The 14195-nt window shown below is 43.4% G+C and overlaps 2 protein-coding genes across 3 annotated transcripts in view; both read right to left on the minus strand.

Moving 5' to 3' along the window:
- Positions 1-263: 263 nt before the first annotated feature.
- On the minus strand, positions 264-4650 carry PRR15 (proline rich 15). 2 transcript variants are annotated; one of them, XM_039710603.1, is made up of 2 exons: positions 4590-4650; positions 264-4123 (listed from the first exon to the last, which is right to left on the minus strand). In XM_039710603.1, the coding sequence occupies exon 2, from the start codon at positions 4112-4114 to the stop codon at positions 3752-3754; it is 363 nt and encodes a 120-aa protein (XP_039566537.1). In that variant the 5' UTR covers positions 4115-4123; positions 4590-4650; the 3' UTR covers positions 264-3751. The 2 variants fall into 2 exon arrangements, with proteins under 2 accessions (XP_039566537.1, XP_039566547.1); XM_039710613.1 differs by lacking the exon at positions 4590-4650 and adding an exon at positions 4437-4511.
- A 7653-nt stretch (positions 4651-12303) lies between these two features.
- CHN2 (chimerin 2) overlaps positions 12304-14195 on the minus strand; it is a 158542-nt gene continuing 156650 nt past the window's right edge. The window contains exon 13 of the mRNA XM_039710590.1: positions 12304-14156. Within this exon, the coding sequence (XP_039566524.1) occupies positions 13985-14156 (172 nt within the window). The 3' untranslated portion in view covers positions 12304-13984. The remainder of the gene's footprint in view (positions 14157-14195) is intronic.

Consider the following 14195-nt stretch of genomic DNA (forward strand, 5'->3'; position numbering starts at 1 on the left):
AGAGACTTGATATTTTAAATATAAAATTATCACTGGTGCCATTACAGTTAAGAGAGAACTAAAAACACAACAAAGAAAAAAAATACACCACCATCACCATAAAATCCCCCCAAAACCAAAGGAAAAATAACACCAAAAAACCCCAAAAAAACTCCCCCCAAAAAATCAAAACCAAACCAAATGAAAAAATCCTACAATCCTTCCCTCCCTCCCCATCAAAAAAACCCAATCAACCCTCCAAACAGTGAAGACTCCTCTCTTCCTCCAAACACTAAGGTCTCCTCTCCATTCTTCCAGTTCAGTTTAAGTCATACCCTGACATAACATCTGAGGTTAGAAGTCTTGAGGCTTTCAAGGCATTTATTCTAGCATTTCCAATTTAGGATCTTTTCTGCAGGTGCTCCCTATAATCTTTGTTGAGGTCTAGACTGACCAACCTACAATAGCAGAGAATGATTCACCAGGCAACCACTCAGAGATTTATTTTTAGTTTTGGCAAGAGTAGGAATAAGCAAGCATATACTTTGCAAGTTTATTTGAAAAGTTCATTCTATTTGCTAAATATTTAGCTTTTGCCCCAAACCAGCAATCCTTAGTATCTGGGATAATATTAAGAAAATTGCACTATAACTGACATAGCTGAGGTTCACCTCAGCTTCTTATTTCTATTTATTTTGTCAATATGTCACTAAGGTTATAACAGAACAAGTATTGCCTATAAGAAATTATTTCCACTTCAAGGGTTAAAACCAGTAATTCAGGTCTTCCATAAAATGCCAGGGTTTTTTTCTGTATCAGCTTAATTAATTTACATATGTACAGATTACTTAAGCTTTTTTTGGTGCTCTGGCTGAGAAACAAGAGGACTATTTCTGTACAACAGGTTATGGCCAAGAGGCCTTCTCCTTCCTCCTGCCGGCCCTGCTGCGTGGGTGAGCGCTAAGCTGCAGGTACTGCTGTGCACAGAGGGCAGGAAAAGTGAGACAAGGCAGCCAGCCCTTTTTCTCATGGATCTAGTTTTTCAGTGGCTGCTATCATATTCATTGAAGCAAGGATTTGACTGAGCAGGAAGATAGAATTACTTCTCCTTCCCACAGCTCAAGGTCAGGATAAAGATGGAGGAGCGCTGTGAGGTATTTTAGGTGCATTTATTGACTTCATATTCTGACCAAATTTCCAAGATGAAAGTATCATAAGCAAGAATTAAGACATGGCTAATATTTAGTCACATATTAGCCAGTATTGATATTGAACTTTAGCAGCAGCCATCTGAACAGCACACCAGACTTCTCAAATAAAACCCAAATTGGATATTTCTTGTGCCTAGGTAAAGACTTGCAACCAACAAACCTGAGGTATTTCCGAAGAGCAAACAGAGGTTCACCGTAGAACAAGGCAGCTTTGAGGTACAGAAGAAAGGAGGAAACTGTATTTTCATAACAGTTCAAGTACTAAAAATGCAGAAAAGCATCTACATAAGATATATAAAACATTAGTCTGCATTCATTCTCCAGCCTCTGGCTAGTTCTGAGGATCTGACCCTCACAGAACTCACACCAAACTAGATACAGGAGTTAAGAAATGCAGCAGTGCAATTTCTGCTTGCTCGTTCTTCCATTTTGGGCACACACACATACAAAAACATTTCTTTGGACCTTAGAATACACAAACACAGGCAGGCTACTTCTGCCTGTAAAAAACATGAACAGTTTGCCCTCCAAAGGTAGTATGACAGCCCTGGCAGCAAAGGCACCCCTTTCTGCCTCCTTCCCCCCAGCTCCCATCCTGGCTTAACTGTAGCTGGAATAGGGTTCTTCATCATTCACCTCTCTGTTTCCAGCTTTTAAACTTTCCTCCTTCTCTCTCACCTCCCTTTTTTCAAGAGTAGGTTTGCTCTGATTGCTACTTCTCAAGAGACGGATTTCAGATGTCTCTTGACTGAAGAGGCCTCCCATAAGGGAAGCACCTTCAAGGAGAAAGTTTAAAGATCTCCCCTCACCCCACCCCAGATCTTTTCTTAGTCAGCATGGAGTCAGCAATATAAAAAGCCAGTCCAAACCCAGCACCTTGTAGTTTTACTACAGGAAATTTAAAAAAAATGTATCTACACACTGGGTGGAGGAAAAACAAAAAAAGCTTTCATGGAAATAGATTTGATGCTACAGTCCCTTTGTCCTCAGGTTTCAGAGTCTGAAGGAGTGAATGACCACTGGGCACCTCAGCAGCTACGTTGTCTGAGTTTATTGCACAGGAGCTTTCAAGGTTCATTACATATTATTGTGCACATTGAACCACAGGGCACTTGCCCAGCATCTAGTGCAACATTTCAGTGATTGTCAGTGGCTGGTTTAATCCATATTTTCAACTGGAACTCACTTATTCCCTTTCCAGTCTTTTTACTTTTAATTGACCTCAAATGATTAGTTACAACCACACAAAATCATAACTGCATAATACTCAACTGTTTGGAAATAATTTTCAGTGCCTGCCACTATGTAGTATCTTGTATTCAGAAAAAGTCTAAAACCATTTTAACTATATAAAGCATATTGCAAATGCATTTAAAATAAATAAGTCAGTTGTTGCTACATCACCTACTATCAAGAAATGTATAATTGGTAAGTATTTTTAGCTGATTTTGCTCTGTAAGGCACAACACCAGTACAAATCTGGCTTATATTTATTTGTCAAAAAAAATAAAATCCAAGAGCTCTTAGAGGGAGTGGATAACTACTCAAGTGAAAGCACATTATCTCACCATCAGAAGAAATCCTGGGACACTTAACCTTGCTTCAAAAGCCTCAGACAAGGTAAACAATAAACACCTCCAGTGGTGCCCAAGCCTATTTCCACATCAGAACTGCAACCCTGCTTGTGGTCTCCAGGGCTGGTCTCATCTCCCAAAAGAATGTTTACATCTTATCACACAATTTCTTCATTGGAGCTTCATTATCCCAGTTATCACCAATTATGTAAAAATCATGTATCCCCTGGGTAAATAGCGTGAATTGCTAGACAACATGGGCCTCCCTCTGTAACAACTATGAGGGACCACTCTCTGAAACACCTGCTTTGTACTACACAGTAAGAGGGAGAATACCAGCATGGTCCTGCCTTTTCCATATGCCAATGTGATGTGATATGGGACATGGGCAAAGGCAAGAGCCTGCCCTTCACACTGCCTCTCTTTGGACACTCGTGGGGGATGGAAGATGTGGCTAATGCAGGACTTTCGGCACCACCGGAGGTCCTCGGCCCTGAAATTAGATAAGAGCACTTTGCTCCCCCCTTCCTTTGATAAGACAGCTTGTGAGATGAAAGCAGCAAAGCGCCTCCTCAGCTTGAGAGCCAGAAGGAACTGGGTCACAGGCCCCAGAGTCAGCACGTTGGCTCCTAGTGAAGGCTGCAGGAAGGTTAAGAGACCCCACCATCGGCCTTGGGATAGCACCTTTGAGTCCGCTCACCACAGTACAGGGTGTTTATTTGTGTTTTTTTGTTTTTTTTTTAAGACAATCACATCGTCCCGTGATCCAGGGGTTTGGTATTGGCGGTGTTCATGTACCACAGCGCACGCGATTCCCTCGCCTGGCAGCGGTGCCGGGCTCCCCGCAGTGTCCGGTCAGGGTGTGGGAGGCCGCTGCCTACATGTCACCCGTGGGCCCAAGCCCAGCTGTCAGCGGCTCCGGCTGCCTGTCCCGCCAGTTCTCCGGCCGCCCATCCAGCGGCAGCTCCTCGGCAAGGTCCTCCTGGGCTACTCGGCCCCTTGGCCGCCATGGCCCGGGGCGCCGCCGCCGTCGAAGACCTCGGGGCTGTCGGCCAGCAGCGAGGTGCGCACCTTCCGCCGCTCCTTGAAGCGGCCCGAATGGGACACTCGGAGGCTCCGCCGGTTGCCAACCGCGGTTCCCGCGGCGTCGCCGCTGCCCAAGGCAGCGGGCTGTTCCTCCCGGCCGTCGGGGCTGGGGGTGTCGGCGGGGGTCTCGCTGGCGACGGGGTGCGGCGGGGCTACCGCCGCTTCCTTGTGCTTCTTCTTGCTGGTCAGCGATTTCCACCAGGGCCCGGCCGAGCCCTTCACGCCGGCCCGAGGAGCGGCGGTGGCCGCGGCGCTGTCCGCCATCTCGGGCTCCTGCGGGGGGGAAGAGGGCGAAGACGGGTTGGCAGCCGGGCACGCCGCCTCCCCACTCGCTCGGCGCCGGGACTCCCCTTGCCCAGCACCGGGGAACGGGCAGCGCTGCCGGGGAGGTGTGCCCGGCGCCGGGAGGGGCCTGCAGCGAGGGCAGGGGGGAGCGCTCTGCGCCCCGTCGAGCGGCTCGGAAGCGCCGCCCGCTCCGTGCGCGGCTCGCACGGTCTCAGGTAAATGACGGCCCGGAGCCGGGCCGCGGGACCCGCTCCCTGCACTCGCCACCCCCACACCCAGAAGCAGACCCGAGCTCCGGTACCTTGGGGCTGCCGCCTCCCCGCGGGACCAGGCCGGGAGCCCGGCGCGTCCTGGGGCTCCTGCGATGGGGCTCCTTTCGCTCCCCCCTCCCTCCTTCCCTCCTCTCCCCGCCCCGCCGGCTCCCTGCGCAACAGGTACGGGAAGCGACACTGACCTGCGGGCCCGCCCGGCTGCGGGAGCGCACTGCTGCCCCGCGGGGAAGCGCGGCCGCCGCCGCTCGGACCTGCCCGGCTCCCGCGGGGTGGGGCGGGAGGGGCCGGCCCCGGGACCGCGGGGCTGCGCGGAGGAGGGTCGGTGTCCCCTCCAGGGAGGGCCGGCGGTGGAGAGACAGGGAGGGGCAGAGGGAGAGGAGGAAGAGCAGGGAGCCTCAGAGGAGGAAGAGCAGGGAGCCTCAGCGCAGGTGAGGCAGCGCCGTCCGAAATCCGGGGCTGCCGAGATGGATGCGGTGTTGCCGGCGTGCGTGGCCGAAACAAAATATCACTGCTGTTTGTTTGTGCACGTGATGGATGTGCGCGGGAGGGTATTTTAGAGCCTTGAAGAAAATAGAATTGTGGTTAAGTGCCCTTCTTTAAAGAACGAGTGATGCTGTAGGTCACACGGTGTAGTCTGGTAGTATTCAAATTGACTTTGTATTGGGACTTTGACTTTCTGTGTGGTGATGGATATATGACCATACAAACGACTTTGTCTTTTTTCATTCAACCAGAAAGGAGAAAAAAGACTTGCTTGTGCCACACCATGTGTTAGAAGTGATTATATGTTCTTTGGAGAACTATGCCATGTAATACATATTTGATTCCTAACCCCCTTCCTATCAACTGTGAGCCACTCAAGGACGCCTGTGATGGTGCAGAAGAGTGTATGAAAGCAGCATATTTCAGCCCCATCTTCTTTTGCAGATCAACTTCTGCTACTTGCAGCTTCCCGGAATAGCCCATAAAGATAAGACGTATGGAAATTGGTGAATGCAGGTTACTGAGGGAGAGGAGCCTACAGCATGCCCTTACATTACTCTGTAGAGTGCCCTCTTCAAAGGCAAAGGCTTTGGGATAGGGAAGCATACACTTGAAAGTGTACACTCCAAACTGTCTATCATATCAATTAAAATCAACAGCAAAAAAATTTTCCTATGGAATAAAACACAGACTTCCAGTGATAAAAGATGGTCTTAGGAAAAGATAGGAAAAGATTCCCTCCTAACAAGTTAGCAACTAACATTTTCCAAGACACAAAGCACCAGGGCATCAGGCGCTCTTGGGCCAAGGACAGTAGCAGACCACAGAGTCAAGTTTCTCCTTGTGACAGTGACCTACTGCTTTGCTACTTGTATCTGTAGAGAAAGAGAACACCAGCATCTCTCTCCATCTTGTGTCCCAGGAAAGTGCCTGGGAAAAAGGGAATTTATGTAGAAATTAAGGTAGTTTTTATTTTTAAATGCTCTTTCACAAAAAGCATATATTATAGCTTTCACTCTGCAAATAGGCTTATACAAAACATTTAGTATTTATTTTATTTTGATTACCATTCACCTGACTTCTTAGCTCACAAAATACCAAATATCAAATCAGTGTGGGTTTGTTTTTTTTTTTCCAGTTAAACCCATTTCAAAGAGTCCTAGAATGAGAGATTTTTCCTTTTTGACAGTGTACTGACAGCAGAGTCTACTGAAAAGAGAGAGCAGGTTGGGAAGCTTTGTAAGAGACGTGGGAGTGGGAGGATGCTGCCTGCATGAGTCTGTGGTGGTGCAGGAGGACAGCAAAACCTGCTCTGCTTTTGAAAGTCACAACATGCTGTTCCACAAGATTGTCACTAAGGTTAGTGTTTATACAAAAACAACTCTGACAGTGAAAATATATGCTCTCTGCCTTTCTTGCTGCAAAAGTACTTGTTGCATTCTTTCCGCATACATATATTTACAGTGTTTATTTAAACAGAAAAGTAAATAACATATTGCCTGTTTCAATGCATGGAAGTTGGATAGCACATTCATCTAATAAGACTGCTGCAGTTAAATTCTGTCCTGTCTTTGCAGGAGGTCAAGGTAAAAAAGCAGTGGAGTTTTGTAGTTCTAGCTAGGGTGGATATGCAGGATTCTAGCAGGTGCCCCAGTACACTGCAAAATAAAATGGTAGGGCCTTTTTTTACATTATAACATGCTCCATTTGTGTACAGTTGGACCATATTGATATAAGTTTCTTCATAATTCTGCAGGCTCTCCAAAATTCAGAAATATCCTGGTATTTTCAAGACTTAGATTCTCAAAGACTGATTTTAATGTCAGTCTTCAAACTAATCTTATTTACAACCCCTAACAGTTTCTGCAGTGAATGAAAAAAAAATAGTAGTTCTTGCAGTTCCCACTATCCTTTTTTCAAACTTTGCAGACCTTATTGTGCTGATGTTGAAATTGGGCTCTGGAAAGCTTGGATTGCCAAACCACACCCTTATGTAATCATGTTGAGGGGACCCATCTCTACTGGCAGGACAAGAGAGGCAGTGCCCACTGCAGACATCAGCCTTCCCAACACCATGGAACACTTTGGGTTCCAAAGCTCTGATATTAAATGCAGTTACAATTATACCAAAGGAACCCCCAGAAGCATAACATGCACTAGTGAATATTGCTATCAGAACTCTCATTTTCCCTGAAACCCCAGCCATCCAGCAAATATACTGGATGTTTGAAACTTGGGTTTCTCAAATGCTAATGTTAAGGCAAATGATGTGATCACAGCAAATGAAAAGAGCATGGCACTGGCACCTATAGAGAGCAGAGCTCCGCTAAGGTCAATCTTCCCTGTTGACTATCTTCCAATATTCGACATTTGTATCTTCAAGTTTCAATTCAACTCTTAGCCCTGCCCTGATATACAACTGACCAATTGGCTCATACAACAACAAAAAAAAAAAAAAAAAAAAAGCAACACTGACCTGCTGGCACAAGTTGACCCTTTGACATTCAGCATTAAAAATGGTTCTTGGAACTCCTAAGTCTCAGAGCCTAAAAGTTATGTTAATTTAAACCAATGGACCTCTGTACAAAGGAAAAGATCACACAAACAACTGTCTCCCCCATCTGTGTCGAGCTGCCAATTCAGAAGCCAGCAGTAACTTAATTTCTTGTGGATTTAGATTTCTATGTGCTAGCAGCATCTTGAATCTTAGTTTTTACCATAATAATCACAGGTTATTTTTACCATAATAACCTCCAGCCATTTTATAATGGGCAAGAACATTTTCCCTGTTGACACCAGGCTGCTGCTCAAGACTGTGGACCTGCAGCATTCATTACCAGTCTACGTCTGCTCTGCCAAAAGAAAAAAAAAAAGAGGAAAAAAAGAAGAAGAAAAAAATTATTACCAGGGCATGGGTTTTAACCCTGCACCTGGTGTATTTAGCCTATTAGTGGTGACTCCCTGGCATATTTCATATTTGGGCCTCTGTCTGAATGTGCACTGGTCAGGCATGGTTTCAAGGCAGTGGAAGCAAAGGATTATTCCCCTCAAGCAGGATGGATGAAACTATACAAGTTTGTCACCCTCCCCAACTTTATTGCAACAGGCTTTGCACCCTCCAACACTTCAGTTCACAACCACTCCTCATGTAACATACTACGACATGCATTGCACCATAGCCTCTAGACAAAAAATGAGTCTCAAAGGCCACAGGTGACACTGAGAGGACCTCATTTAAGTACAATGTCATATGGATAGGGCATGGTTGCCTTGACTCCATTTTATTGACTGACACAGGTTAAGTTTTCTGATCTTACCTCCAACACTAAGGTAGACAACATCCTTATTTACATGGGCCCTGTGAAGGTAGCTTTGTGAAGGGAGCTAGTCCTGTAGCAAGGTGTTAGCTTAGTGCTAGTGCTCATTCTCATTCAATGGGAAATTCAGCTGCAGGGATAAATCTGTCTCAGAACTCAACAGGTTCTGAAACTTTACCTAAAACACTACAAGGCCCAAAATTTCATCAAAACAGACTGTAAACACAGCTCCTCAAATTTTCAGTTCCCAGCCAGCCTCTGACATCAGCCCTGTTCTTACATTTATATGTCCATCAGCAGTCTGATTCTTTGAATCTCAAACTCTTAAAATTTTTATTCTCTTTCACCCTTTATCTGAAGATAAAACTAAGGTCCTATTGCTTCAGCAGATCAGAAAAATATGGATATATATGGTGACTATTGACACCAGTACCCTTCCTATCTCTGAAGGCCTTGCAGAAAAATCTGTTCATCCAACATCCCTATTCTTAACCAGAGAATCCCTGGAAGTCTGTATGGGAAGACAGAGCTGATCATTAGTGATACCAACATGCTGCAGTTTTCACAACTTTGGGAACCACTCAGTCATTAGGGCTTTAGATTTCCAAGGTCTGTCCCTACTTTAATTAATTCCTACTTTAATTGTAACTGTGACACTCATGTCTGAAACAACAAAAACCCCACCATGAACAATAGCTCCTTATTGACATCATCCCTATAGCATCATTCCTATTCCCAGTACTGAGGGCTGTGCAGCTTGCAGTGACAAGACTGGTTCTTCAATATTTGGATTACTAACTTAACCCTAACTGTTACCTATGGATGTTATGATATCTATGGAGCCCAGTCTCCTGAAGTTCTTGGGCTGCAGCATGTGGTAATTAATATGGATTTTGATGTACATTGATCATCATATGTGCCCTACAGTAGAACAGAAATTAAGGTATCTTCAAATATGGCTGGCAGCAATTTATGCTCTTCAAGATCTAACTCTACTCCTCATTATAACATTCCTTTTAGTGGTAGTAAATGGCTCATACTTTCAAGAAAAGAGAATATTTTGACTGGCACCTTGTCAGGGCTCTACAATGAAAGCAGCTTCCAGTGGCAATCTTGGTTTTTGCCCTCCCCAAATCTGCTGCAAACTGAACCCTGACAGTTTTTCTACTTACAAGCAGCTGTTAATTTCTACTGTTGCTTACAAAGCATTTGCTCCATCTGACACAAGCTTTCTTCCTAACTGCAGTCCTTAGAACTTCCTGCAATAATCCACGTCCTTCAGGCTTTGAAGGCCCAGTCCTGGCACTACCTGTAGCATCAGCATAATTATATTCAGAACACCATTCCTTTGGAGAAAGATAATGTAAAGTATGGCCCCATATAAGATCCATTGATGTCCTGAATCTGCAGGCCCTAGAGCACTCAGCAATAATCTTAGCTCCCTAAGGTTCAGATTTCTGAATCTTAACTGTTTTCTTTAATCAAGGAATTAATCTCTACAGCTAAAGAACAAAAAGCGTATTGATGCTCTCACCCTTATCTCTATGAGCCCTATAGTCTCTTCATTCCCTTGAGATAGCTGTAGGGATAACAATGTAATACTGCTTTGAAGATCCAGTTGGATGGCATTCTTCTTGCCTAAGTGTTTGTGAACTACCTCCCTACTCAAAGAGTTTTTGTGCTTTCAGTCCCTCGTTATGGGTAGGGGGTTTATTGGCACTGCAATATTTTTCCTCTCTTTTCTGCAGAACTTCACTCTGTACTTGTCAATCAAAGAGATAAGAAGATGGTCAGACAGGCTCCTGCAGGGAGGTTGCAGAGGAGTTGGACTAGATAGCCTTTAAAGGTCCCTTTCAACCCAAACTAGTCTATGATTCTGTGATTCTGTCCAGCTATTTATTACTCCAGGTATTTTCAGCACCTCTCCAAGGTCTCACTAAGCCCAGAGTTTAACCACACCTGCAATCCCTTCTACCTCCTGTGTGCTGTGTTTCCCAGTACTACACAGCCCAGGTCTGTCCAAAACCTTGTTTCAGAAGAGACCCCAAACCTGATACATTCCTTCCCAGAGTCTTAGGCTAAGTGCCCCTGAAGAACTCTCTCTATCAATAAGACTCAAATGTTGTGTGAGCTTTGAGAACACTATATGTGGAGGAAAGTGTAGTCTTACCTCTTCTTTAGAAATAAAATGAATGTGGTTCCAATTCACCCAGGTTTGTGCTGTGTTAGACCTGTTTTGTAGTTTAAACTGACCTCAGCTTGCAAAGCAGAGTTGAGAACAAAGCTCTGTCTTCTTTGTGCTTTGGAACTTCATGTTAAAAAAAAAGTTTTCCTTACTATGCACTTTGTTTCTCTTTCTCCCCCCCAGCACCAAACTCTTTTCCTTTCTCAGTGGCTTCTACATCCTCTATCCAATTCCAGTAGTATTTGACAGCAGGATAGAGATAATTAAGTTTCTGAGCTCCTGGTGTCTGGGTGGAGGAGCCCCAAATTGATGTCTCATTTGGGAAAACCCTTTGACAATTCCCTGTCCAGTGCCCTCTCAGAATGTGTGTGCTTTGGAGTCAGGCACAGAGCATGCTGCCTTGTCTCCAGCATGGTGGTGTCAGAGAACAATTCCTTTGCTCACTTCCCTGGTGGGTTCCAATTATTTAAACCTGACAGCAATGAGTCTCACAAAGATGAGTATAAAGAAGAGATTTCAGCTGTTCCAAGGCACTCTGGAAAGCTATCACCTTACAAACCATTAACATAACTCTGATGTAATGTTTCACTGATCGCGGCTAAAACACTTTTGCTTTATGGAAGGCAAGTTGTCTCTCCCCAGCTGCTGTGAGGGTGTACAGAGTGGCACCCAGAACACAGGGATAGTTGATTGCAGACAGGAATTGTGGGTGGGGACTTGGAGGGGACTTGCTGCTTCACCAAAGACCTTCTCCAATAGCTGGAGGGGAACAAGGTTTCTGCTGAACACCTGACTGCAGGCAGGATCCACTGCAGTCAGACACTGGTGTCTCACCTGCCCCCAGAGGTGCAGAAATGTCTTCAACTTGAGATGAAATGACCTAGCAGGGAAGTTACACAGGCTCACACATAGCCTCCTGCAGCATCTTTCAAAGGACTCTTACTACTTGCTGCTAGTGCCTCATGTGAGATAAGTCATCATGCTCTTGCTGAATGCTTTGAAGCAAAGGGAAGGATTTGGTTTAATCCAGTCAAACCCATTTTTTTCCCCTGTGTACTAGATTATAGGTTTCCATTAAGAAAAAATGATTTTTATACGGTCTCAGCAGTGAGTTTTGTAGAGGGAAGTCTGCTGCCTTTTTACTTCCTCGAATGGTGAATCTGAAATGGTCTGACCTCACTATGCCACTCAACCCCAGGTGAAGCAGTGATGGCCACAGCAAGTCCGACATGAGATGAAGCCTGCACAGCACAAGGTGGCACTAATGAGGTGTGGAGGGGACCGGGACCTTTTACCTCCGCGTTCGTATGCCCCGAGGATGCTGGACATCGGCTGATCAGTTAGCCAAGTGAAACATGAACAATTTAGTAGATATTTGTGTTTTAAGATGCAGAATAATATTCATCCCTCTGTCCAACAGATTAGAAACTGCTCTCCAGACACTAAGCATGGGTGCTTCTAGGCACACTGCCTTGTACTGTCATCGAATCCTTAAGATGGGACATGTGTTGGAGATTCCAGGCAGTGAGACAAGCTAAAGATGCCTGTGTTCTACCTTTAAAAAACAACTCATAATGCAACTGACCAGAAAAAAATTAAGAAAACCACTGTTAGTCAAATTTCTGTGTTCAAGAGTGTGGAAAAATACTCTGATGGCATTGATTGATGCTTGATGGGATTCATTGCTTGCTTGAAGTTTTGCATAGAGGTGGGTCAGGGTGGTCTCTGAAAAGAAATGTGTGCATGTGCTTGGCTGTGGTAGTATGGGTAACCTAGTGCCAATCTGAAACTGCGACCTGCAGTAAAACTGTTCGGATTTTTGAGCAGGAAAGTTTCCAGCAATGTCAGGATGGTAATTAGTGATTGATTTTTGTTTGGCAGCTTGCCGTGTAGTCAGTGACAGACACCAAAACTCTTTTAACACATTTAATGGGATTTTTCCTTCCATTTACACTATCATAAATTACAAAGCATATTTCACTTCACAAAATAAAACCATTTCCAGATCATTTTTATGACAGTATTAAGTAGTACATAACCTACAACAAATAGTCCTGTACAAGGCAGGAGGATCTATGGAAGTATTGGGAACTCAGACTATTTAGCACTTGCTCTGCAATCTGGATTAATCTATCTAGCCCTTAGTTATTTCTCTAGAAGACGACAAATTTACAGTCATACCCTCTACCTCTCTTCATTATCATAGTTACACATATTTTTCAATTTGAATAGAAACATGTGCTCCCTGAAATAATTCAGGAAACTGCATCACTGAGTTACCAAGCATATGGTGTACAAATGATCAAGATGAAGGAGTATTAGGAATTTTTTGTACAGAAAATTGAGTTTGGTAGTAAAGTATGTTGATTTTTCTATGCTTGCAGAAACATTTCATGCTGAGTAACAGTTTTAACATTAGGAATAAGTTGCAGTTAGACTACAAACTCTGTAGGTCAATGTTTGTGAGGGGAGAAAAATATTAAAATTTGGTAATAATTAAATTTACCAGCTCCCACATGTCCTACACATTTTGTCTTTCTTTTTTTTTTTTTCTAACAAACCATCAGGAAACACATTCAAGATAAATACCTACAATTTTAGCAGATTTACTGTACATTTATAAATAGAGAAACATGACAGAACATAAGTCAATTTTTACAGAAAAACAAATCCTTCATCATTCACTCAAAAAAGTGCTGACTTTCAACAAGGCCAGAAAATATCCAGTGTCCCAGCATCACGTAACTTATATATTACAGTAATCCAAGAAAAATCTGGCATGTGAAATTGATAATACCACCAGGACTTCGAAAAAAATTCTCAAGACCTTATTTTACATGGGAAAAAAAAAAAAAGAGAATATACTATATGTTTTGGGAAATAGCAAATGGCTGGAAGTGTACAATCCTAGGGTGCTAGTGCCTAGATGCAAAGAAACCTAAGGAAGCTGAAATATGCACAAGAAAGGTATTCTTCTTTAAAACATTTGCTATGGAAGAGGTATGTCAGGATAATACTGCATTAGTGGCAATTGTTTTCAATATATCATAGCAAAAATGCAGGAAATAATTACGTGAAAATAATCAATGCACCGCATTGATTTATAGTTTGCTAAAATAAAATGCCATTCTTTCAGCTAGGTAAAGTAAAAATATCTTTATAATATAGGTTCTGTTTCACAATTGACATATATAATTACGTCTCATGAAGAAGGAAAGGTATAGGCATATACAAGTAACACTGATTAAGTACCTTTTTGCTTCTCTAGCCATATTAAAATACGTTTTGTGTTTCTTAATAAGTTAACAATAAAATTGTTTGAAACTTCTCAAAACAAATATACATCTGAGGCAAGGCAAAAGATACAAGGTAAGAGGATTTTTTCTGACCTTCTTTTTCCCTTCTACAAAGAGGCATATGTCTATGAGACATAGGCTTTCCCTAAACATTTTGGCATCCATCTGCAACTTTGCAGAAATTGAAGTGCAGTCAAGGAACTCTTCCTTTCTGTTTAAAAAAATTTAAAGAAATGTTGTTTTTACTTCAGATTAATTATCTTAAAACAAATGGCTTTGAAGATATGCCTCTCTGACTAGAAGAGAACATCTTCATTTTCTATTAAAATCTGCACAATTAACTTCTGGTACCGCATGTCATTCAGTGTAGCAAGGGTACTGTCCTCTGGAGGTCTCATTAAAGTAGGTCCAAACACTATTCCCAGGTTTTCAGCATTCATAAAATTATCCTTTTCATGCAAGGTAACCCTAAAATAGGGGAAAAAAAAAAAAGTAATTAGTTGCTCA

The sequence above is a fragment of the Passer montanus genome, unplaced genomic scaffold (assembly GCF_014805655.1).
Source record: "Passer montanus isolate IOZ18808 unplaced genomic scaffold, ASM1480565v1 scaffold10, whole genome shotgun sequence".
Taxonomy (NCBI): Eukaryota; Metazoa; Chordata; class Aves; order Passeriformes; family Passeridae; genus Passer; species Passer montanus.